The sequence below is a fragment of the Chanodichthys erythropterus genome, chromosome 6 (assembly GCF_024489055.1).
Source record: "Chanodichthys erythropterus isolate Z2021 chromosome 6, ASM2448905v1, whole genome shotgun sequence".
NCBI classification, from domain to species: domain Eukaryota; kingdom Metazoa; phylum Chordata; class Actinopteri; order Cypriniformes; family Xenocyprididae; genus Chanodichthys; species Chanodichthys erythropterus.
In genome coordinates, this window is record NC_090226.1 from 21,503,941 (window position 1) to 21,529,443 (window position 25,503).

Here is a 25,503-nt window from a genome sequence, read left to right on the forward strand (position 1 = left end):
CACTCCATTTTCTAATTTTGCAAAAAAATTCAGCCCTTTTACAAAGCAAGATGGGAAGTAAAAGTCCTGTTTGATTAAAGGTGCCCTAGATTATGTTTTTAAAAAATGTATTATAAGTCTAAGGTGTCCCCTGAATGTGTCTGTGAAGTTTCAGATCAAAATACCCCATAGATTTTTTTAAATAAATTTTTTTAACTGCCTATTTTGGGGCATCATTATAAACGCGCTGATTTTATGCTGCGGCCCCTTTAAATCCCGTGGTCCACGCCCACAGAGCTTGCGCTTGTCTAAACAACGTTCACACAGCTAATATAACCCTCAAAATGGATCTTTACAAAGTGTTCGTCATGCATGCGGCATGCATGCTTCGGATTATGTGAGTATTGTATACTGTTATATTGTTTACATCTGATTCTGAATGAGTTTTTATAGTATGCTCCGTGGCTAACGGCTAATGCTACACTGTTGGAGAGATTTATAAAGAATGAAGTTGTGTTTATGAATTATACAGACTGCAAGTGTTTAAAAATGAAAATAGCGACGGCTCTTGTCTCCGTGAATACAGTAATAAACGATGGTAACTATAACCACATTTAACAGTACATTAGCAACATGCTAACGAAACATTTAGAAAGACAATTTACAAATATCACTAAAAATATCATGTTATCATGGATCATGTCAGTTATTATTGCTCCATCTGCCATTTTTCGCTGTTCTTGCTTGCTTACCTAGTCTGATGATTCAGCTGTGCACATCCAGACGTTAATACTGCCTGCCCTTGTCTAATGCCATTCATAATGATAATGTTGGGAATGTGGGCTGGCATATCCAAATATTTGGGGCGTACACCCCGACTGTTACGTAACAGTCGGTGTTATGTTGAGATTCGCCTGTTCTTCGGAGGTCTTTTAAACAAATTAGATTTATATAAAAAGGAGGAAATAATGGAGTTTGAGACTCACTGTATGTCATTTCCATGTACTGATCTCTTGTTATTTAACTATGCCAAGATAAATTCAATTTTTCATTCGAGGGCACCTTTAAATCCTGGTTGGCTGGTTAGGTTACTTGATTGAAAAATGTTATTCCAATATGAAAACATCAAGTTAAGTCAAAGAGTGATCATTTCAAGTCAATTTAACATGAATCAATGCACATTTAAACCAGAAACCTGATACAATGGTGTTGAACCAAAATAAATTGTTTAAATAAAGTGAACAGCATCAAAAATCATTTGCTGAGTGCATGATTACACAAACTAACATGTAAAACTTTCTTTAATTCCTGTACATTTACTCTAGTTCCCCTTTCTGTGGAAATAATGTGTAATTTAGATACCAAATGTAACCCATCTGTAGTTTACCAAGTAGTTTTGCTTTCAGTGTGTCCTCTTTCGAGTTATTTTTGGTTTAGTTAAAGTACATAAACCCAGCATGGAAGTGCATGAGAAGTTCATTTCATTCAGAAAAAAAAAAAATACTTCCATTTTTTTTTTTAACATACTTCATTTTAATTTTGACTTGAAATGACTTTTAAATGATTGAAAAGATGTATAAACTCATAGTTTGAGTTATATGATTATTTTAAAAGTGCAATAGAGAAGATAGTTTATCAGGTCAAGCACATATGGAGTGCTGACAGTGTTAATCTGAGTGTAGAGTGAGTTCTGAGTTAATGATTCAGTTCTGTCTCTGTATTTGGTTTCCCCGTAGCGCATCTCATGCATGTTCTGCCGCAATACAGCAAAATATTTTGCACACAAAAACGAAATGTGTAAATAATATCTCCCTGACCACAACATAGGTGGGTGTTTTACTTATTTATTAAAATGTTATTCTTTTGATTTTTTTACTGGTTACGTACATCACAATTCTATGTTTTACTGAAAATATTGTAGATGGTTTGATCAAGATAATGTTCCTTCCAAACATGTTGATTCTGCAGCGCATGATGGGTTACCTGTGTCCTGTGCCGGCAGGACAGAAACATGCTGAGGTGAATGACCTTGCAAGCTTTTACCTCGATTTAGTTCTTCCGAGAAACAGTTCTCCGAAATGCATCTGAATCTTTAGACATCTCCCTAATCTCAGGCTTGTAAAATATATGAATACAATCACTCAATCGTGGCTTATTTCGCATAAAATGACAAACGGTTTCCCTAAAGGATGCTCCTGAAAAAGCCAGATGACACTATCTGAACTATTGTAACAATTTAATCTTATTCTTAATGAGATTTCGAGTATAAATGTCAATATACTATCATAATAATCCTCATATCTTGTGAGCACATGTGCCGGAATAGCTGTATTGATTTTTCGGGACAATTATCAAATGTCAGTGTTTGTATACGGAGGTCATTCACCCTCCCTGACAGAACAAACCGGCCGGACAGTTACCTCACCTGAGCCAAACCTACCAAGACATTTAACTACAAACACTGTTGGCAACAATCGAGAGATTCACTCCCGCACATTCCCGGAGCTGTAAAGGAGTCTATCCAGACACTTGCTAAGAATATGACTGGATTTTAGGAGCATTTTTACTGTAAAACTAAAGATCAGCCAGGTAAGTTTTCAGTATTGGGTTGAAATCTGAAATGATACATTATGTTCCTCTGTGATGCAATTGTCCTGAAGCATCTGTTTTCTTAATGGCATTAAAACAAGAACAGACAAAAAAATGCCAGGTACAGTAAGGCTGCGCAGCATCAAGAGGTTTGGACAGGAAAATGATGGTTACGAATTTTCAGATGAAGGTAAATGCTTTAAAAGTTAAAACTTAAAACTCAAATCTATAACACAATCCATTCAGATATGAATAAACATATTGATTCTGTTACAGAGACAAATGGTGATTACATGTAAGTTTTGCTTTTTTTAATGCATCCACATTACATTTATTTAAAATAAAGCATCATTCCTCCTTTTTAATGTTTCTAAACTAAACTTGTGTTAATACAGGACAATGGGAAAGGATAAAAAGTAAGTTATCTTCTTTTTCTCCTTTTACTTGATTATGGAAGCTTGTTTTCTCATATTTACTTTGAACACCACAAACTATTTCATTCACAGGTCCAAAAATAGCAAGAAAGAAGAGTCGGCTATCCGCGTTGGCTTCTTTCAGCTGGTAATACTTCTGAGATATAGCCTATTATAACAATGAGAGGAATTTGATGTTAGGGGTAATACTGTATGTTTTGTGATGGTCCTTTTTGGGTCAAAAAATGTAATATGTTACATGGATGGACATCTGTTGCATAATTTACAGTTTATAATGTGACATATTAGCCTGTAAGGCCAACAGTATTTTAAAATCAAGATTTTGTGGTTTGAAAAGTTAATCCAGATACAATTTAGTTCTATTAACTGCTCTGTTCTGTTATGCAGTAGGCCCGTTTTAGTCCATTCTGTGCTAAATACAAGAACAAAAGTGTTTACACTACTACTACATATTAAATAATGTGCTTATAATGGGATTTTGGCAATATTGCGATTAAACTTGATCTCATGTAAACAAAATACTCTGATCAAGCTTTGATTAGGCTCGTAACGGTAGTAACCATAATGGCGGTAAGTGGTAGACTACAATTTTTAGCTCAATAAACAGGCATGGAAACACTTTAATCGCTTTAAAGGGTTAGTTCACCCAAAAATGAAAATTCGGTCATTAATTATTCACCCTCATGTTGTTGCACACCCGTAAGACCGTATGATATTTTTGATGAAATCCGAGAGCTGTATAACTCCTCCGTAGACAGCAATTTTACCACTCCAGAAAGGTACTAAAGACATTGTTAAAATAGTCATAATATTATGAAGCGACGAGAATACTTTTTGTGCGAAAAAATAAAAATAGCGACTTTATTCATTAATTTCTTCCCTTCTATGTCCCTCTCTGTTTATTTCCAGCGCTTCCAGGTTCTACGTCAGAACGTCGACTCAGTGTTGGCCGCCTCCTGCTTCAGCATCTCACGCATGCATTGTGCTGCTCACGTGAACAGCGTCGGCCAATACTGAGTCGAGGTTCTGATGTAGAACCTGGAAGCGATGGAAATAAACAGCATAGGGGAATGACACAGAAGAGAAGAAATTGTTGAATAAAGTCATTATTTTTGTTTTGTTTTTGCGCACAAAAATGATTCTCATCACTTCATAAAATTAAGGTTGAACCACTGCAGTCACGTGGACTATTTTAACAATGTCTTTAGTACCTTTCTGGACCTTGAAAGTGGTTAAATTACTGTCTATGGGGTATAAAAAAAAACACTCTCGGATTTAATTTGTGTTCTACGGAGCCCCGCACATGACACGCAAGAAAAAAAATTAAATCGTGCACACGATTTAGACTACTATTTTTTCCTGCTTTTTTCCCCCTATTTTTTTTTTTTTTTTCATATCCGGGGCTCCGTAGTGTTCCGAAGATGAACGAAGGTCTTACGGATGTGGAACACATGAAAGTGAGTAATTAATGACAGAATTTCTTTTCATTTTTAGGTGAACTAACCCTTTAATAGGCCTACCACCCTGAGCAAAGTGCGTATGTGCTCGGACTTACACCGTGACTGATGCCGTGTGTTGTTCTCACAACTTTATGAATGAAGCCCGTGCCATTACTCTTAAGTTTCCCCTCTACTCAGAATCGCTAAATTCTGTCAACACAACGCGCTGCGAATTGTGCGCTATCTCCACTTCCTTCTTCATCCAGAGAAGGTGCAAAGAACTCGACGGCAGCGTAGACAAACTCCAGTTACAGCAGCATTGCGCCAACAACGGCCATACTCATGTGTTTTGCATTTGATTAAAGTAGGTTAAAAGGTTAGTTCACCCAGAAATGAAAATTCTGTAATGTATTACTCACCCTCATGCCGTTCCACACCCGTAAGACCTTCGTAAATCTTCGCAACACAAATTAAGATATTTTAGTTGAAATCCGATGGCTCTTTGAGGCCTGCAATAGGGAGCAGTGACATTTCCTCTCTCAAGATCCATAAAGGTACTAAAAACACATCTAAATCAGTTCATGCGAATACAGTGGTTCAATATTAATATTATAAAGCGACGAGAATATTTTTGGTGCCAATTTCAAAACACTGCTCCAGGAAGCTTCGGAGCATAATGAATCAGCGTGTCGAATCAGCTGTTCGGAGCGCCAAAGTCACATGATTTCAGCAGTTTGTCTGTTTCACACGCGATCCGAATCATGATTCGATACGCTGATTCATTATGCTCCGAAGCTTCATGAAGCAGTGTTTTGAAACTGGCCATCATTATATAAGTCCTTATTTTGTTTTTTTTTTGGCACACCAAAAATATTCTCGTCGCTTTATAATATTAATATTAAACAACTGTACTCACATGGTACATGGTACTAGCACGGTAAAAAATAACCACACTTCTTAGCATACTCAGAAAAATGAAAATTGCATGTATACGGGAGCGAAGAAGTTGTAAACATCGATTATTGGAAATAATCGCATTATTGTTGGCAATTGATTTTCCGTGCAGTTTCGCTATGCCAGCTGCCGGGAGATCTGCATGATGATTATTGGGAGCTTGTGTGCGATTGTTCACGGTTCAGCGCAGCCGCTGATGCTGCTCGTGTTTGGGATGCTGACGGACACCTTCATAGAGTATGACATCGAGCTCAATGAGCTTACTGACCCGGAGAAAGCATGTGTGAACAACACTATACAGTGGAGAAACCTGACACAAGAAGAAAACCTGGCACTGAACATGACCAGATCATGCGGGTGAGAATAAAGCAGGGGTTTTCCCATATTTATTTTTTCCCTTGTGAGGGATTCACTTTCTAAAATGGAAATTCAATGTGGAAAGACTCATTTATATTGTGTGAGAAAATTAGTAAACATGTTGTTTCCAAAATGAAATTATTACATTGGTCATTTTATTAAAGCCAAAATAAATCATTTAAATTCAATATTAGATATGAAATATGCAATTCTGCTCAATATTAGAAAAACATATTTAATCCAATTCGAGAATTTCGAGTATTTTATTGTTTAATAAATAATACAATTTTTTTTTTTTTTTTAATATGCATAATTAATTTTTACTTTCTACTGTTAAAATACATTTCCTAATTTTTTTTCTCAATTTTTAAAAAAATATTTAATGATGGTATGCTCTTCTGCTTCAGGCTATTGGACATTGAATATGAAATGACCAATTTCGCCTACTATTATGTAGGCATTGGAGCGGGGGTCTTCATTCTTGGATATCTCCAAGTGAGACTTTTAAACAAATTTTTACTGGTTCTTTCTTGTTTTGTAAATGTGAAATACAAAATTTGCAAAAAAACAAAAAAACAAAACCTTTAATAAAGTGCATAATCTAGCTTGACCTTAGTATAGTATGACCTAGAATAGTATTATTTAAAGGGGTTTCTCTCTGTTTTCGTTTTTCTCAGATCTCTCTGTGGATCACTGCAGCAGCACGACAGATTCAGATTATCAGGAGGATGTATTTCAGGAAGGTCATGAGGATGGAGATTGGTTGGTTTGACTGCACCTCTGTGGGAGAGCTCAACACACGCATGTCCGAGTAAGACATTCAAACACTTTCCAAAGCACAAATGCTAAATAAACAAGAGTTATCTAATATTGTTTGTGTGTGTCATCTCATGTGTCCGTCCATGTGATCCTAGTGACATCAACAAGATAAACGATGCCATTGCTGATCAGGTGGGGATCTTCATCCAGCGCTTCACCACATTCGTGGTGGGCTTCCTCATGGGTTTTGCAAGGGGCTGGAAACTAACGCTGGTCATCATCTCAGTGTCTCCTCTGATTGGGGTCGGAGCAGGTCTCATGGCTCTGGTGAGAAAAGAAAATTCATCAGGACTTTTTTTTTCACACATTATAAGATCACACATTATAACCACAACAGTTAAAGGGTTAGTTTACCCGAAAATGAAAATTCTGTCATGATATGTCGTTCCAAACCCACAAGACTTTCAATCATCTTCGGAAAGCAAACAAAGATCTTTTTGATGAAAACTGAGAGATTTTTGTCCCTCGATAGACAGCAATGCAACTGACTATTTGATGCTTTAAAAATTCATAAAGAGATTGTAAAACTAATCCATACTCGATCGCTTTATATGATGATTTCATTTAGGCTATTATTCGCATATAAACATTGATCAGGGAACATAAACAGAAGCTCAACCAACCTTGACGCACAAGAACAAACCTCTTGCCAAAGCTCAAACATGTTAACACACGAGAATGAACTTCATTGGTTATCGCACATGTCAAGCGAACATGCTTGAGCTTCCATTTACCACAACTGATGTGTGAGTTGATGAATGTTTATATGTTAATAAAAACCTAAATTCAATCTGTTCATCATGTAAAGCAATTGTGTATTTGGACTAAACAACCAAAATGTGTTCCAAATGAACGAAAGTCTTACGGGTTTGGAATGACATGAGGGTGAGTAATTAATGACAGAAGTTTTATTTTTGGGTGAACTACCAAGAATGATAGCGAAAAAGATAATGATAACTATATGCAGGGGCACCTGCAGGATTTTCATTCATGGTATGCAAAAAAACAAAACAAAACAACAGCTACTTCTCTGCAAACAGCTATTTGTTTACATTTAGCTACCTAAAACTTTGTATCACTGTAAACTGGGCAAAGTGGATTTCGATGAATAGATTTATAACTCATCAGCTCTTTTTTACCAAAGACTGGTTGTTTAAACCTGCAGATTGACAGATGCATTCCATTGCTGCTTTTGAATAGTTTTTCATTATCAACATGCGCTAGACTGTCATCTTTGATCATTGTGCCACGTTTTTTATACCCACGTTTTTCATTACACTACACTGCATTGAATCTCATGTTTTTAAAAGCAAAAAAGCATTCTGTGTGAACTATGTTCAGCTCATTGCATTTCATTCTTTGTGAAACTTGAAATAAAAACAATAAATCTATCTCAGCCAGCACAGACTTCTGCCACCTACTGGCTTTAAATCCCCAACATTAAAGTCGTCATGAAAAGGAAAGGACGACGCCAAAACCCGGAAGAATAATTCACCCTGGTTCCCTTGAGATTTTCCTACAGTTTTTTATAATGGAGTTTTTCCAATTTGTGAATAAAATATATTCAGTATTCAGAAAAGTATTCAGATCCCCTTCAAACTCTTTGTTATATTGCAGACATTTGATAAAATCATGTTCATTTTTTCCCTCATTAATGTACACACAGCACCCCATATTGACAGAAAAACACAGAATTGTTGACATTTTTGCAGATTTATTAAAAAAGAAAAACTGAAATAACACATGGTCCTAAGTATTCAGACCATTTGCTGTGATATTTAACTCAGGTGCTGTCCATTTCATCTGATCATCCTTGAGATGGTTCTACACCTTCATTTGAGTCCAGCTGTGTTTGATTATACTGATTGGACTTGATTAGGAAAGCCTACACACCTGTCTATATAAGACCTTACAGCTCACAGTGCATGTCAGAGCAAATGAGAATCATGAGGTCAAAGGAACTGCCTGAAGAGCTCAGAGACAGAATTGTGGCAAGGCACAGATCTGGCCAAGGTTACAAAAAAAATTCTTCTGCACTTAAGGTTCCCAAGAGCACAGTGGCCTCCATAATCCTTAAATGGAAGACGTTTGGGACGACCAGAACCCTTCATAGAGCTGGCCGTCCGGCCAAACTGAGCTATCAGGGGAGAAGAGCCTTGGTGAGAGACGTAAAGATGAACCCAAAGATCACTGTGGCTGAGCTCCAGAGATGCAGTCGGGAGATGGACTGCAGCCCTCCACCAGTCAGGGCTTTATGGCAGAGTGGCCCGACAGAAGCCTCTCCTCAGTGCAAGACACATGAAAGCCCGCATGGAGTTTGCCATGATGGTGAGAAATAAGATTCTGTGGTCTGATGAGACCAAGATAGAACTTTTTGGCCTTAATTCTAAGCGGTATGTGTGGAGAAAACCAGGCACTGCTCATCACCTGTCCAATACAGTCCCAACAGTGAAGCATGGTGGTGGCAGCATCATGCTGTGGGGGTGTTTTTCAGCTGCAGGGACAGGACGACTGGTTGCAATCGAGGGACAGATGAATGCGGCCAAGTACAGGGATATCCTGGATGTAAAACTTCTCCAGAGTGCTCAGGACCTCAGACTGGGCCGAAGGTTTACCTTCCAACAAGACAATGACCCTAAGCACACAGCTAAAATAACGAAGGAGTGGCTTCACAACAACTCCGTGACTGGTCTTGAATGGTCCAGCCAGAGCCCTGACTTCAACCAAATTGAGCATCTCTGGAGAGACCTAAAAATGGCTGTCCACCAACGTTTACCATCAAACTGACAGAACTGGAGAGGATCTGCAAGGAGGAATGGCAGAGGATCCCCAAATCCAGGTGTGAAAAACTTGTTGCATCTTTCCCAAAAAGACTCATGGCTGTATTAGATCAAAATGGTGCTTCTACTAAATACTGAGCAAAGGGTCTGAATACTTAGGACCATGTGATATTTCAGTAGATCTGCAAAAATGTCAACAATTCTGTGTTTTTCTGTCAATATGGGGTGCTGTGTGTACTTAAATGAACTTAAAAGAGCAAAATGGCTGCAATATAACAAAGAGTGAAAAATTTAAGGGGCTCTGAATTCTTTCCGTACCCACTGTATATATATATATATATATATATATATATATATATATATATATATGAATACAGCATCATGGGTAATGCAGTTTTTCACTATTTACACTTTTAAACATGATTATTTTAAAAATAAGCTGAAATAATACAGCCTGACAGTTTCAGCAAAAGCAAATATCATGGATTAACATCCTCGTAGCTCACAGTAGGGCTGTCTTCACTTAAAATCAATCCCACCCTCACGCCAGTAAATGCATCCTCGGAGAAGAGAGCTCGTTGCAAGTGGGAGGCAAAGTTATTTTAATTAAAGATTAAAGATTAAGAATTAAAAAAAACATGATGTTCATGGATACATTATTTATAATTATATATGAACACTGCAATATTCCAACAAAATTAAGAATAGTCAATTTTGATTTCATGGTGACTTTAGTCTGTTAGGAGCAAAAACAGACAAATGGTATCTTGGAACTCCACTCATCCAATCAAATTCAAGGATTGTAACAAACTGTTGTATAGACTTAATTACAATATATTACAGTTGTTTTGATTGCTTGTGCTTGTCTAGTTTGTGGCAAAACTGACAGGAATGGAGCTGCAGGCATACGCTAAAGCAGGTGCTGTGGCAGATGAGGTTTTGTCTTCTGTACGTACTGTGGCAGCATTTGGTGGCGAGAAAAAAGAGGTGGACAGGTAACTCTCCATCATCTTTACACATAATGACTCCAACACACTGTAATCAGAAATGTGTTATTTCCTCTGATCTGATGCCATAATTTAACACTCATTACACATTGTATTTTCTGCAGGTATGACCGTAATCTGATCTCTGCCCAGCAATGGGGCATCAGGAAAGGTCTGATCATGGGGTTTTTCACAGGGTACCTGTGGTTCATCATCTTCCTGTGTTACGCACTAGCTTTCTGGTATGGATCCAGCTTAGTAGTGGACACACAAGAGTACAGTCCAGGGACATTACTACAGGTACACTCGCATGATCTTATACTAGCACATCAAGGTTCATTTTGTTATTGAACACATTACAGATGTGGCAGAAAAGGCAGAATGGAGATATTGTTTGGATATCACGTTTTGTTTTGCAGGTATTTTTTGGAGTGCTTATTGCTGCGTTGAATTTGGGCCAGGCGTCTCCTTGTCTGGAGGCTTTTGCTGCAGGAAGAGGAGCCGCCACTATTATCTTTGAGACCATAGAGCGTGTAAGAACCCCACGGACAACAGACATCACAAAAATCACATGAAAAGACTAATATCGGTCTCAAATCTAGTGTTATTGTTAACTAAAAAAAAAAAAACACTTTTACACTATTAAAATTTTTTGATTGATTGAAATAAATTTTTATTTAAACTTTAAATTAATCTTAAAATGAAAATTAGAACTGTTGCTAATTGAAATTAAATAAGTTGAAGTACCAAAATTGCTAAAACTAAAATAGAGTAAATATAAATTGAAGATGAATAAAAATATAAAAAATACAAAAACAGATCGAAATAATGAAAACTTGAGATTCAACATCTAAATAAAACTTGTGCATTTTTGAGTAAAGTGATGTAAAATGAATAAGAAATTTGTTTTTTTAATTAATTTTAATTTCATCTGTTTTTATTTTTAATTAAAACAATTATTATTATTATTTTTTTAAAATTTGAACGCAATCTTACCGTTGTGCTGATAATATTTGGTTAATGAAATTTAATTTAATAATTTTAGTAATTTAAAAAATGCAAGTGGTCTCATACTTTGGACCATCTGCATACAGAAAGATAAAAATACAAACATCAGACAAATGTCAGTCCCATGAGTACCGAAAATATGATTTTACATAGATGGCAAATGAGTGTTAAAGTCCTCCTGTGCTGGATTATGAAAATGCACAGAATGAAAAAGCCCAGCAAGCTCAATGCAGAAGCAAGAAAACAGCTGTATTATTGCATGTCTGACACCTTCCCGAGTGATGGAGTGACAGGAATATTGTCTTATTTTCAGGAACCACAGATCGATTGTCTCTCTGAGGCTGGATATAAGTTAGACAAAGTGAAAGGAGATCTGGAGTATCATAATGTAACTTTTCATTACCCATCTCGACCTGAAGTGAAGGTAAAGTTGAAATTCACACCAGTACAGTCACTGCTTCTCTTCCACCATCTGGTCCAGATGGCTGTGTTCCTACTTTAGATGAACTCTACTCACCTCCTTCCCACAGATCCTCGATCAGCTTAATCTGCAGGTTAAGTCAGGAGAGACAACAGCATTTGTGGGTCCCAGTGGTGCTGGGAAGAGCACCGCGATTCAGCTCATTCAGCGATTCTATGACCCCAAAGAAGGGATGGTAAAGGATCATCACTTTTACATGCTGCAATATTTTTGGTGAACGTCGTTCAGAAATCCTTGTAAATTTTTTTTCACTTCAGGTTACATTGGATGGTCATGACATCAGGGGTCTGAACATCCAGTGGTTGCGTTCTCTGATTGGAATTGTGGAGCAGGAGCCGGTTCTGTTTGCGACCACCATTGCTGAGAACATTCGATATGGGCGTCCTGGAGTCTCGAACGACGACATCATCTCAGCAGCTAAAGAGGCCAATGCCTACAACTTCATCATGGATTTACCACAGGCAGGAGACTACCTAACACTAACAAATATGTCCAACATACATAGACATCATCATGATCATCATCAATTAACGTCCATCTTAGTCTCTATATATTATATTATTAGCCATTCATCTATTCTCCATAAAGCTTATCACGAGAAGACTAGAGCCTATCCCAGCTACATATTATATTATATTATATTATATTATATTATATTATATTATATTATATTATATTATATTATATTATATTATATTATATTATATTATATTATATTATATTATATTATATTATATTAACTCTCTCAGTTAGGTTTTTTTTTTTTTTAAGAAATTAATACTTTTATTTAGGAAAGATGCATTAAATTGATCAAAAGTGACAAAAGACATTTATAATGTTACAAAAAATTCTTATTTCTAATATATGCTGTTTTTTTAAAAGTTTTTATTCATCAAAGAATCTGCAAAAATGATGTTTTTCCATCACGAATCATATTAGAATGATTTCTGAAGGATCATGTGACACTGAAGACTGGAGTAATGATGCTGAAAGTTCAGCTTGGCCATTACAGGAATAAATTACATTTTAATATATTAATAAAAATGTAAAACAGTTATTTTTTATTGTTTTTTGATCAAATAAATGCAGTATTGCTTAGCATAAGAGACTTCTTTCAAAAACATGAAAAATCTTACTGACCCCAAACTTCTGAACAGTAGTTCAAAATATATATGTATATAATAAATATATTTCTTAAATTTTTTATCTTATCTTTTTAGAAATTTGACACTTTGGTAGGTGAGGGTGGTGGCCAGATGAGTGGCGGACAGAAACAGAGAATCGCAATAGCCCGGGCACTTGTGAGGAATCCCAGAATCCTCCTGCTGGACATGGCTACATCAGCTCTGGACAATGAGAGTGAGGCTATTGTACAGGAGGCTTTGGACAAGGTTAGCAGTTAAAAAAGTAATTAAAATATATTACATCGAAATAACTGAAGAGTTTAACAACCATCAATCCTCCATTGAAGGTACGATTGGGTCGCACCACCATCTCCATCGCTCACCGTTTATCCACAATAAAGAATGCAGATGTGATCGTGGGATTCGAGCATGGCCGTGCCGTGGAACGAGGAAAACATGATGAGCTGCTGGATAGAAAGGGTGTCTACTTTACCTTGGTCACTCTTCAGAGCCAGGGAGACAAAGCCCTCAATCAAAAAGCCCAACAGGGTAACACACACACTCTCTGTCTCCTACTGTTTGTACTCTGTATTAAGATCCTTTCACATGACTCGTGTCAATGTTCTCCGATGCATTGAACTCTGTGGAGCTGAGCGCCCTGTATTGTGACATGGTACTCAAAGTTCAAATAATTTCAACCCCATTGCCGCCATCCTGAAAAACAGTACATTTTTACTTGACTTGTTGTCAATGTCTCATAATTTTGTCTCTCACATCTTTTGGAGTAAAATGTAAAAAGAATAAAAAAAAATCATCTTTAATACCTCATAATAGCTTTTTATTAATTTATATGAACTTTTACATCAGTGTTATCTGAATATTATTTATATTACATATATTAATATTTTGAATTATTTTTAATTTTCAGAATTAATCATTTTCAATTTCATGTTTTAGTAATTTTAGTACTTTTTTTTTTAATTGGTTGAATTTTTCATTAAAAGTTTTTCATCCAGTATTTATATTTTATTTCATTTTAGCTTTATTTCAATGAACGAAAATGATTTGAAGTGAATTTCATTCTAACCTTTCTGTCTCTCACTCTTCTCAGAGATGGAGGTAGCTGAAAGTATTGATCCTGATGCAGAGAGAAAGAGTCTCAGCAGGGCAGGAAGTTATCGTGCTAGCTTGAGGTAAAAATTGTGAAATACTTTATTGCTTAAGCTTTCTATAAAGAATGCTCAAGCTTAGTTCAAACCCTAGTTAGTGTTTCTTACATGAAGCTTACAATACCCTCAACTAATGCTCAGTTGATTCTCAGTTGATTAGCTATATTTTCATCCACCTATTCTTATGCTCATTTTGGGGTATTGCATTAAAAAATGCTGGATGAAAATGCCAAGATGTGCATAAATTCAAAAAACGTACATAAAAAACGCATGCGCTCAATTAAGGTGGATAATGTTTGTATCCAAAAAGACATGTGCATAAACTATGATGGAAACAAATTTACTGAATAAATCACTTGATGTGCAAACACAAAACTCATGTGACTCAAGTGACATCCTCAACAGTGGATGTGTTTGGGTAACTGGACTAACCAGCTGACCAATTTCACTGCACAGCATCCCAAAGGTTGGTTTGATCATTCTAAAAATGCCAAAATCTGTCATCAAAATGATTTGGTATAGACCTCCCAGAAATGTCTCACATGATTGTATTCCCAAACACCAGGCATCTGAACGCAAGTTAACATGACTGCGTTTATTGCGTTTCATCTGTGCGCTCTGAGATTTATGATGTGGAAAAAAAGTTACAGTGGCTTCCCCGATTGCAGCAACTTCCATTATTATAATCCATTATTATATTTTGCACCAATTTTCCAAAAAGTGGTGATTTTGTTCTCTTGAACACATGGAATGGAAGCGGTGTTTTACACGCAAATTTTTAATGCAGTATTCCAATTTTGCGCATAAGTTAAATTCGCAACTTTGGATGGAAATATAGCTATTATTTTCTATTAATTAAAATGGAGACAATATATTTTTGCATTTTTTTGTTTTTTAATTACCTTTTTTTTTACTTTTAAATGTTATTTTATGTTTGTAATGGAAACGTTGGAAATGGATCTTAACTTTCCCTATTTAGGCTTATTATTTTGCATTTTAGGCTCATTGAGCACAAAGTATGCACTTCCTACACGTAATTGTTGCAAGCGTAAGTGGTATAGTTAAGATACTCACAACGTAACTTTCAGGAATGGTTAAAATTATGTGCAGCACATAATTAGTACAACACCCTGTTCAGGGGTCCAATCTTCAAACCCCGCTTAAAGGGTTAGTTCACCCAAAAATGAAAATTCTGTCATTTATTATTTACCCTCATGCCGTTCCACACCCGTAAGACCTTTGTTCATCTTCAGAACGCAAATTAAGATATTTTAGTTGAAATCTGATGGCTCCGTGAGGCCTGCATAGGGAGCAATGTCATTTCCTCTCTCAAGATCCATAAAGGTACTAAAAACACATCTAAATCAGTTTATGTGAGTACAGTGGTTCAATATTAATATTATAAAGTGACGAGAATATTTTTGGTGCGGCAAAAAAAACAAAATAACGACTTATTTAGTGATGACCGATTTCAAAACACTGCTTCAGGAAGCTTCGGAGCATAATGAATCAACGTGTCGAATCATGATTTGGATATTTGACTGATTTGTGGAAATATCAGACTCCACTTAATCTACTGGTCATAATGATTTCAGAAGAATCCAGAGTAAATCAAATAAAACATTTTATTTGTCAGGTAAAAATGTATCATTACCGATTAGACAATGATAAGCAAATTCAGAAATAATAAATACATAACATCAATTGCTCAAAAATGACTCAAAATGAGTCTGATTGCATTTTGTTGAGATCTTTTGTTCAGATGAGTTTTATTGCTTTATTGCAGGGTGTTTTATCTCTGCTTTTGTCTTGGCAGGAAAATAAAGTCTTACGCTTTTACTATATCTGCAGGGCTTCTATTCGTCAAAGATCTCGATCACAGCTGTCGAATGTTGTACCCGAATCCTCTGTGGCCTTCGCTGGAGAGCTAGGCCCTCGATCATACTCTGAAACCTGCGTTCCTCAGGGGATCAAGGGAAAGGTTAGAGCTCTCCAACACTATGGGTCTGACATATCGCGCAAACATCTTATTTATGTGCATACTGTATGTGAACATAGAGCAGCCTTCCTGAAGATGATTCAGAGGTGGTGGAACCAGCTCCAGTGGCTCGTATTCTGAAATATAACGCTCCTGAATGGCCCTACATGCTGTTTGGAAGCTTTGGAGCAGCTGTGAATGGAGGGGTGAACCCAGTCTACTCTCTCCTCTTCAGCCAAATCCTGGCGGTGAGGTTTCTGCCTTCTATTCTCCTCTACTGCATGTGTTTTCTGTAAGCATGGCTTTAATTTAATCTCTCTCTTTTTACCTGTAGACATTCTCGATGCCTGATCCTGTAGAACAACGGAGGGAAATTAATGGCATCTGTCTGTTCTTTGTAGTTGTTGGTTTGGTTTCGTTTTGCACACAAATGTTACAGGTTTGTCTTTATATTAAAGGTCCTCTAAGCGATGTCACGTGTTTTTAGGCCAAAACATTTTTTGTCACATACAGCAAACATCTCCTCACTATCCGCTAGCTGCCTGTCCCCTGAACACACTGTAAAAAAACGCGGTCTCTGTAGTCGCCACAAGCTCCAAAAACGGCAACAAAAACAAACTGGTGCAGCCTGGACCACGAATCATAATAAACACGCTCCAGCCAATAACCGACAAGAATGATTTTAAATGTTCATGACTGTTTCAGGAAGCACGGATGGAAGGGGGAGGAGGAGGAGGGAGGGTCTAGCTAGCCTCTGTTTTGTTTGACAACACTTTGAAAGTCAACAGGAAGTTACTCCGCTCAGGATCGCTTAGAGAACCTTTAAGCCTTTTCATTATAATATATATTGTAAACTATTACAGGTAGACCAAAAATTCTATGCATTATAGCGTTAATGTGGTGGTAACAAACCTCAAGGGGGCGATAGAGTTACTTTCAAATGCCTGGGCCAGTAAACCAGTGGCTGCGTCCAAAAGCTTACAAATGCCGCCTTCGGAGGATGCATTCCAAGGAAAACAGGGATAGCTGCAGGTTGGAGTAATGGGCGTGCAGGAAGGAAGCGTACCCAAAGGTGAAACAGAACAGAAACTAAATTCTAACCCAACCCCACACCCTGACAGACAGCTTTCACGACCAATGATAAAGACCTTTCTCCACGCCCCTACCTTTTCGGCACGCCCCAACCTTTCATCACGTGTATTACTCCAATACCCAAACTTGTTCCAAGGTAGGAAGGCATCGATGCACACCTGAATCCAAAGTTAGCTTCACTTCCTGTCCCCTGAGATACCTTCATCTGATTGATTTTTGAAGGCAGCATAGATGTTTCCTTCATTGCCTTTGATATCCCCCAAACCTGTGCGTTCCATTCCGTGACAGTGAAGCTAAAAAATAAAGATGGCATCTGAAAGTTGCGGTTGGTGATCAGTTGGTGTGTAATGTATGTATTTGACCAACTTTTTCCACTTTTGATGTCATTTCTAGCAAGAAATTACTATTGTAGTAATTCAATATTCACTTCCCAGACAGCAACATAGTGTGGCCCAGATCTGGGCCGTCACTATGTTGCTGTCAGGGTTACTGTACAGGAGCAAATGCTGCCTGCAAAGTCATTGCCTGATAGGGCAGCAAGTAGGCTACCAAAGTTTTCGGATGCAGCCAGTGTCATGCACAAGCCTATCCCTTCACAGAATCCTGTTCTCCTTCCTCAATGCCTGAAAAAAACTAAAAAAGTTGCACAAAATCTAGCTGATTATAAGAGCTCTTCTTAATGAGTTAATGTTATGCTTAGCTAATAGGCTAAGCTGTTAGCATGCTAACTGAAGGCTAACTGAAAACAAAGGGAAAAGGACCATTTTAGCCTGTAATTTAACCTTGATTAATAATTACCATATTTTAATGACTAAAGCCGGGTGCACACTGCACGATTTATAATAGTCTTTTACAATTGTTGTTTGTTAGACTGTATGTACATTATCCCCGCTGTAAGCCATGTCACACTGTAGGATGTCATACAGTCTTTAATGACTATACGACAGTCAATACTTGGACAGTCAAAACAGACGCACAGAAGAAGACTCGTCTAGAACAAGTTCAGTGAACTGCATTACATGTGGGATTGAAATGGTGGCTAGGAAACCAAAACAATCTAACATTTATTTTTATCATGGCTTGTCTTAAAAAAAAAAAAATGTGGAAAAAACGAAGACAATTTGGTGTTTTGTTGTTTTCACACTAATACTGTCATCAGGTTGTGTGCTCCTATTAGTTTTTGGTAGGAGAAGCCATAATATAGGACTCTGCCTCAAAACTTCTGACTCTGGCAGAATTTCATTGAAAGTAAAATTTCATTGCAATCATTATTAATTGGCATTAAAAGACCCAAAATTTGTCTCAGATGGCCAAATAGTGTTTAAATAAAGTTTTTTATATATTTCTATTTTTAGTTTTATTTACATTATTTTATTTCTGCTGTATTTTAAATTAAAAAAATATTTTGAATAATTATAGCAACACTAAAGGATGTGTTATTATTCACATAGTTATAGCTATATTATTCGGGTAGCCATCTGTAAATGTGTCGGCAGTTTAACATTAGCAATTTTATTTTGCAAGATTCTCTTCAAACTATTGCTCTGCCATGACAGCTGCTGACCTAAAAGGAAAAAAACTAACTGTCGAAGAAGAATACATTCTACCTAGACAACAACATAGTGATGGCCCAGATCCGGCCCACATCTGGTAGATGTGGACTACACGCAAACCAGATATGGGCCGGATCTGGGCCATCACTATGTTGCTATCAGGGATATAGTATGCTTGCTAATTGCCCTTTTTGCAACACTAACAGTGCAACTAATTTTGCATTACTAATTACATTCCGACACATTTAGGAATGAAGTGAGGTGTGAAATTAGCTGCATTTGCTGCGATCACGTATTTGTATAGTGCCTTGAGTCTTCTTTTGCTTTCAAAAAAACTACATAGTATTTATTATAGCTACTTCTTTCTTTGTTTCAGGGCTATGCATTCTCTAAATCTGGGGAGCTGCTGACACGTAGGCTGAGGCGTTTGGGTTTTCACGCAATGTTGGGGCAGGAGATCGGCTGGTTTGATGACCACAAAAACAGCCCAGGTGCTTTGACCACAAGACTGGCCACTGATGCCTCACAAGTCCAGGGAGTAAGAAAACTTTTGCTGATCCCTTTTTTCACTACTTCAATCAAGATAATGCTTAAAAAAACCTCTCACTCCAGGCCACAGGTTCTCAGATCGGCATGATTGTGAATTCTCTGACCAACATTGGTGTGGCCATTATCATCTCCTTCTACTTCAGCTGGAAGCTCACTATGGTCATCCTGTGTTTCCTGCCCTTCTTGGCTCTCTCTGGAGGGTTTCAGGCTAAGATGCTAACCGGATTCGCCAAGCAGGACAAAGAGGCCATGGAGGCAGCAGGACGGGTGAGCTCACGCTAGATTGGAGTATAGGTAAAATCACCTACCCATCAGATTTTTAAATGTCTGTGTGTCCATTTCTGAGTGCAGATATCTGGAGAAGCTCTGAATAACATCCGCACCATTGCCGGCCTAGGAAAAGAGCGTAATTTTGTGGAAATGTTCGACGCACAGCTGGAGGCCCCGTACCATGCCGCACTGAAGAAGGCTAATGTTTACGGTGCCTGCTATGGGTTTTCCCAGTGTGTGGTCTTCATGGCAAACTCCGCCTCCTATCGATTCGGTGGATACCTGGTCTATCAAGAGGGGCTACATTTTAGTATGGTTTTCAGGTGAGACAACAATGCCACAAAGTGTATTGTTGGTTTACATAGTGCAGATGGAGTAAATGTTCATAATTTGGTGAGGTTCTATCAATACAGGGTGATTTCAGCTATTGTAACCAGCGGTACAGCTCTCGGCCGAGCGTCCTCCTACACTCCAGACTACGCCAAAGCCAAGATCTCTGCCGCACGATTCTTTGAGCTACTCGACCGCATTCCCAAAATCAGCGTCTACAGCAATGAAGGAGAGAAATGGGTAATTCAATTATCATTACCAATTATTTATGGAGAGTATTATACAGAAAAAAAATTGCACAGGGTCAAAATAGCATTGCTGAGATAAAAAAAAAAACAAAAAAAAAAACAGATAAGTCACATTGTGTGTAAGTGGCATTACATTCATAAATAATGTAAAATACCTGTAAATTAAACAAAACATGGTTTGTTACGATGATTAGTACATTCTAATCACCATAAAAATGTACTTTAGTTCCTCTATTATAAACTTTAGTTTCATATAAACAACATCTATTATAAAAACTACGCCTAAACAAATTTAAAGCAAAACTGAATTACAGGTGTGTGGAAAATGTGCTATTCAAATAAACTTGATGTGCCTTATCTTGCCTAACAAGGTAACTGTGTTGAATGTGAGAGAACTGAAACCCACAAGATAAATCATTTCTGTATGAATGAACAGACCAATTATTTCTAGTAATTTAATAAATTGGCTTATTGCATTGAACAATATTTACTACCACTGAGCGAATTAGAAAAACATTTTCTGTTATTTTGAGGAAAAATGAACAAGAGGGGGGAAATAAATATTTATATACGCAGATAAATCTGCTGCAAAAACAAAAGAAAAAATACTTTTTCCATGTTCCATGTGTAGTCCAATGGAATGCTGTAAAAAAAAATATTGTAAAAAAAAAAGTGGAAAATCAGTTGATCAGTACGAAACAATACAAAGCCAACATATGTCTTAACTTAACTTTATGGGTGGATATACCTCTGTCATTGTTTGATTGTTTGTATATGTTTGCAGATATTTATTAAACATGCTGAGTTCACATACTTGTTTCTCTGAAAACCATTGCTACAGCCAGTTATTTTATTTTGAAATTTGCATTCCGTGTCGGAATTTCTGTTTTGTTTTGGTCTGTGCAAGACCTCATGTTGCCAATTTACCCAATAGTATTTCGCCAGTTGATGAAAACACATGCAGCGAATTGACCCTTCGCCGGGAGTTTGATTGACAGGTGATCTAACCAATTCTATCTTTCGCATCATGGCTGCAGCAGGCGCTGCGTAATATCATTGCACTGCTGCAGCCATGGAACGGCAGCAAAGTTCCTTGATTATTACGCCTGAATGAGAGTATAGTTCCTAGCCATATCAGCCTAGAAAATCACAACTTTTTATTTTCCGTCGGTCTTAGTACACGATTTAACTACAGAGGAGTCAAGTTTTAAATAGGAAAAATATCAAAACTCTTTGGTCATTTTTAAGCGCGATGCTAACGGTCTAATCAGATTCAATGAACTATGCTAAGCTATGCTAAAAGTGGTACCGCCAGAACCGGAGATTGGCTGAATGGATTCGAAAACGGTAAAACTCAACTGTTTAACTCTAGGGGAGTTGGAAAATGAGCCTATTTTCAAAAAAAGTGGAGTGTTCCTTTAATATCATAAGTAACCTGCTCTGTCTTGTCTGTCGATGTGTTATCCTCTTTGCTCTGCAACGTATTTTTCACTCTGTGTGGCGTGACAGTGCCATAGCTTGTTGGACAAAGCAACAGTAACTAAGGGGGGCGGGTCTTTGCGAAGGGTCAGTTGAGCTCGCTCCTGTTGCTTGTCTTCAAACTGGCAACCCGCGAAAGTGTGAGTCTGAGGAGGAGGGGGCGGGGCAAACAACAGCCACTAGCTGTCATTCTTACATAAAGCGCCTTTAATAATTATTGATTCTTACAACGGAATGAATCAAAACTGAATTTAATTAAGCTGTAAATGACACCATTTTCTTTAAGAGCTGCTGTGCAGCCAAAATTATATAGCAGTTATCACTGTAATGCTGCTTTGACACAATCTGCATTGCAAAAAGCGCTATATAAATAAAGGTGACTTGACCTGACTTGATTGTAATGATAAAATGTTCTGGAAAATACAGTATATTTATCACATCATCAATTATTAGGACTGAAATGTATTTGTCATATTTAGAATACAGACTCTTGTATATAGAAATGTAGTAGATATAAACAAAATACTTTTAACATTACATTTTAGTACTGCATTATTTCTTGGCACAGCAATATAAGAACCACCTGCCCTACACAGGCAGGAAGACACAATTTGACCATCACATGACACTTTCTCTTTCTCTTTCCTTTAGGATAATTTTAAAGGAGATATTGAGTTTATAGACTGCAAGTTCACATACCCGTCCCGGCCAGATATTCAGGTTCTGAATGGTCTGAATGTGAGTGTTAGGCCAGGACAGACTTTGGCCTTTGTGGGCAGCAGCGGCTGTGGCAAGAGCACTAGCGTTCAACTATTGGAGAGGTTCTATGATCCTAACAATGGACGTGTGGTAAGAAAACTCTTAAGGTCTTTCACAATGATCTTTTTACTTTAAATTCTTGAGTTTGTGATCTAATCATTGTTCTTTATCGATTAGCTCATTGACGGCCGTGAATCTACCCGGGTCAACGTTGCTTTCCTGCGTTCTAAGATTGGGATTGTCTCTCAGGAGCCAATTTTGTTTGACTGCAGTATTGCAGAGAACATCCGCTATGGAGACAATCAACGAGAGCTCAGCATGGATGATGTCATCTCCGCAGCCAAGAAGGCCCAGCTGCATGACTTTGTCATGTCACTTCCTGAGGTGTTAACTGGGAAACCTTCGGATTACAAGAATTTAGAATTAATGCTGTGTTCGCTTCTTGTCGGATTCTACTTTAATTACAAAACGACAGCTCTGAGTTTCTACTCTAAGCTGGTCACATCCTTAGATCAAAAAATGATTAATTTATGAAGTCATTTATTTATAAAGGACAAGTTGACCAAAAGTGCTTTACAAAAAAAATAATAATACAAATAAAATAGAAACATTTAAAGTAATGCTGAGATAAAAATCCCATTAAAAATCTTGTTTCTTGTGAGTGTGACAAACAGATTAATTGATTGTTTATTCCTCCTATGATGCAGAAATACGACACTAATGTTGGTTCTCAAGGTTCCCAGCTTTCCCGGGGTCAAAAGCAACGCATTGCTATAGCCAGAGCGATCATACGAGATCCCAAAATACTTCTGCTGGATGAGGCCACCTCAGCACTGGACACAGAAAGTGAGAAGGTGAGCCAGAAAACAAGAGGGGATTTTCATTGTTTGTTGTTTGTTAGTTGTGTGTGAACTCATACAGTCTATGTTTGTTCGTCTGTGTTTGCCAGACTGTACAGGAGGCTTTGGATAAAGCGAGAGAAGGCAGAACCTGTATCGTCATTGCTCACCGTCTGTCTACTATCCAGAACTCTGACATCATAGCTGTGATGTCTAGGGGATATGTAATTGAGAAGGGCGCACACGACTATCTCATGGGCCTGAAGGGGGCGTACTACAAACTCGTCACAACTGGAGCTCCAATCAGCTAATCTCTCAATCAGCACACAAAAGAACTGGACAGGATTTCATAGTGACAGATAGATGAATATAATAAATCAGCTGATATTTGGCTGATTAACACACCTTGTTGGCACAGAAATATTTGTACTGAATTAAGTAAATATTGTATAAAAAATTTATTTCAATAATGCAATTAATATAATTGTATTAGCTTACATCACATATACATGCCAAGAAAAAAACCTTAGTTAATGTAATAACACAAAATTTTGAAAACAAGAACTGTTTGTTGCTGTATGCATTGTAAAATGAATGTATTTATGTACTATCAAATAAAACTTTTATCGATTAAACAAAATAGCAGTCTGAACTGTGAATGTAGTGATTAATCATTCAGGGGTACATTCTTTGTACCTTGTTTAAAGGTGCCCTAGAGTTAAAAATTGAATTTATCTTGGCATAGTTAAATAACAAGAGTTCAGTACATGGAAATGACAAACACCATTGTTTCCTCCTTCTTATATAAATCTCATTTGTTTAAAAGACCTCAGACGAACAGGCGAATCTCAACATAACACCAACTGTTAGGTGACAGTCGGGATCATTAATATGTACGCCCCCAATATTTGCATATGCCAGCCCATGTTCAAGCATTAGACAAGGGCAGGACGTCTGGATGTGCACAGCTGAATCATCAGACTAGGTAAGCAAGCAAGGACAACAGCAAAAAATGGCAGATGGAGCAATAGTAACTGACATGATCCATGATATCATGATATTTTTAGTGATATTTGTAAATTGTCTTTCTAAATGTTTTGTTAGCATGTTACTAATCTGTTAAATGTGGTTAAAGTTACCATCGTTTCTTACTGTATTCACGGAGACAAGAGCTGTCGTTATTTTCATTTTTAAACACTTACAGTCTTTATAATTCATAAACACAACTTCATTCTTTATAAATCTCTCCAACAGTGTCTAATGTTAGCTTTAGCCCCGGAGCACTATCAAACTCATTCAGAATCAAATGTAAACATCCAAATAAATGCTGTACTTACGCGATTAGACATGTTGCATGACGAACACTTTGTAAAGAACAATTTTGAGGGTTATATTAGCTGTGTGAACTTTGTTTATGCTGTTAAAGGCAAGTGCGAGCTCCGTGGGTGGGGAGCGTGAGCATTTAAAGTGGCCGCAGCCTAAATCGGCGCATATTTAATGATGCCCCAAAATTTATAATTAAAAAATTTAAAAAATTAATTAAAAAAAAATCTATGGCGTATTTTGAGCTGAAACTTCACAGACACATTCTACTTATATTACATCTTTTAAAAAGATGTTCTACAGCACCTTTAAAACATCTGATCTGAGATAATGTCACCGTTCAAATTAATGCATGGCTCAGACTAACTGTACATCATGTGTTAGACTCCGATAAAATTATTATGTAATTATTTCCTATGAATAAATCTCTCAGTGAGCAAAACTGTCTGTAACTATACAACATCATAATATTATCTTCAAATTAATTATTATTATTAATTATTATTAATTGTTATTATTAAGTAATATTTATAATTATTAGGGGTGTAACGATTCACTCGTTTTCTCGATGCATCGATTACAAATCCTGACGATGCATAGGCCTATGCATCGATCTTGAAACATGTTTTTTGAATCGTGAATCGTTTATTTCGGTCGATAATCGATGTAAAATGCAAAGAATCGGATTAATCGCGATTCTATAGTGATTCAGTGCCTTAAAATATATAAACATTTAATTACTACACGCGCGAATTGATGGAGACGTTGTGCGCCGTCATTTTGCGCCTTCCCTCACAGCTCCCATTCACAGATACGCGCGGCTGCACTCTTTACCGGCCTCTCACTGGATTGCGCTCGCGCTCCGTCCGTAGCCCGAGCTCTCCTCAGGACGGCCACTGGGTCAATATATAATTGAGGGAGTTTTCATGTCCATGAGATTTATCTCGCAAACATGATTATTAAA

At 37.2% G+C, this 25,503-nt stretch overlaps 1 protein-coding gene across 4 annotated transcripts; it reads left to right on the top strand.

Moving 5' to 3' along the window:
* Positions 1-2,426: 2,426 nt before the first annotated feature.
* abcb11b (ATP-binding cassette, sub-family B (MDR/TAP), member 11b) lies at positions 2,427-23,850 on the top strand. Of its 4 annotated transcripts, none has more exons than XM_067388448.1 (29): positions 2,427-2,568; positions 2,670-2,758; positions 2,845-2,863; positions 2,964-2,984; positions 3,075-3,129; positions 5,508-5,752; positions 6,160-6,247; positions 6,430-6,563; positions 6,667-6,838; positions 10,222-10,346; positions 10,463-10,637; positions 10,757-10,870; positions 11,659-11,769; positions 11,876-12,001; positions 12,084-12,287; positions 13,047-13,217; positions 13,298-13,499; positions 14,062-14,143; positions 15,971-16,100; positions 16,178-16,345; positions 16,432-16,536; positions 19,119-19,280; positions 19,355-19,558; positions 19,643-19,884; positions 19,975-20,131; positions 22,270-22,467; positions 22,555-22,761; positions 23,085-23,231; positions 23,327-23,850. In XM_067388448.1, exons 2-29 carry the CDS (start codon positions 2,683-2,685, stop codon positions 23,525-23,527), a joined length of 4,041 nt encoding a protein of 1,346 aa, XP_067244549.1. In that variant the 5' UTR covers positions 2,427-2,568; positions 2,670-2,682; the 3' UTR covers positions 23,528-23,850. The 4 variants fall into 4 exon arrangements, with proteins under 4 accessions (XP_067244549.1, XP_067244550.1, XP_067244551.1 ...); XM_067388449.1 differs by having other exon boundaries at positions 2,675-2,758; XM_067388450.1 differs by lacking the exons at positions 2,427-2,568; positions 2,670-2,758; positions 2,845-2,863; positions 2,964-2,984; positions 3,075-3,129 and adding an exon at positions 4,414-4,459.
* The last annotated feature ends 1,653 nt before the right edge of the window (positions 23,851-25,503 follow it).

What these genes read in the sequence shown, in the direction of transcription:
- abcb11b (XM_067388448.1), top strand. Translation starts at nt 2,683, where the DNA reads ATGCCAGGTACAGTAAGGCTGCGCAGCATCAAGAGGTTTGGACAGGAA. An exon ending in TCATTCTTGGATATCTCCAA is followed by an intron (nt 6,248 to 6,429) that starts GTGAGACTTTTA and finishes CGTTTTTCTCAG; the next exon opens with ATCTCTCTGTGGATCACTGC. An exon ending in GTCCAGGGACATTACTACAG is followed by an intron (nt 10,638 to 10,756) that starts GTACACTCGCAT and finishes TTTGTTTTGCAG; the next exon opens with GTATTTTTTGGAGTGCTTAT.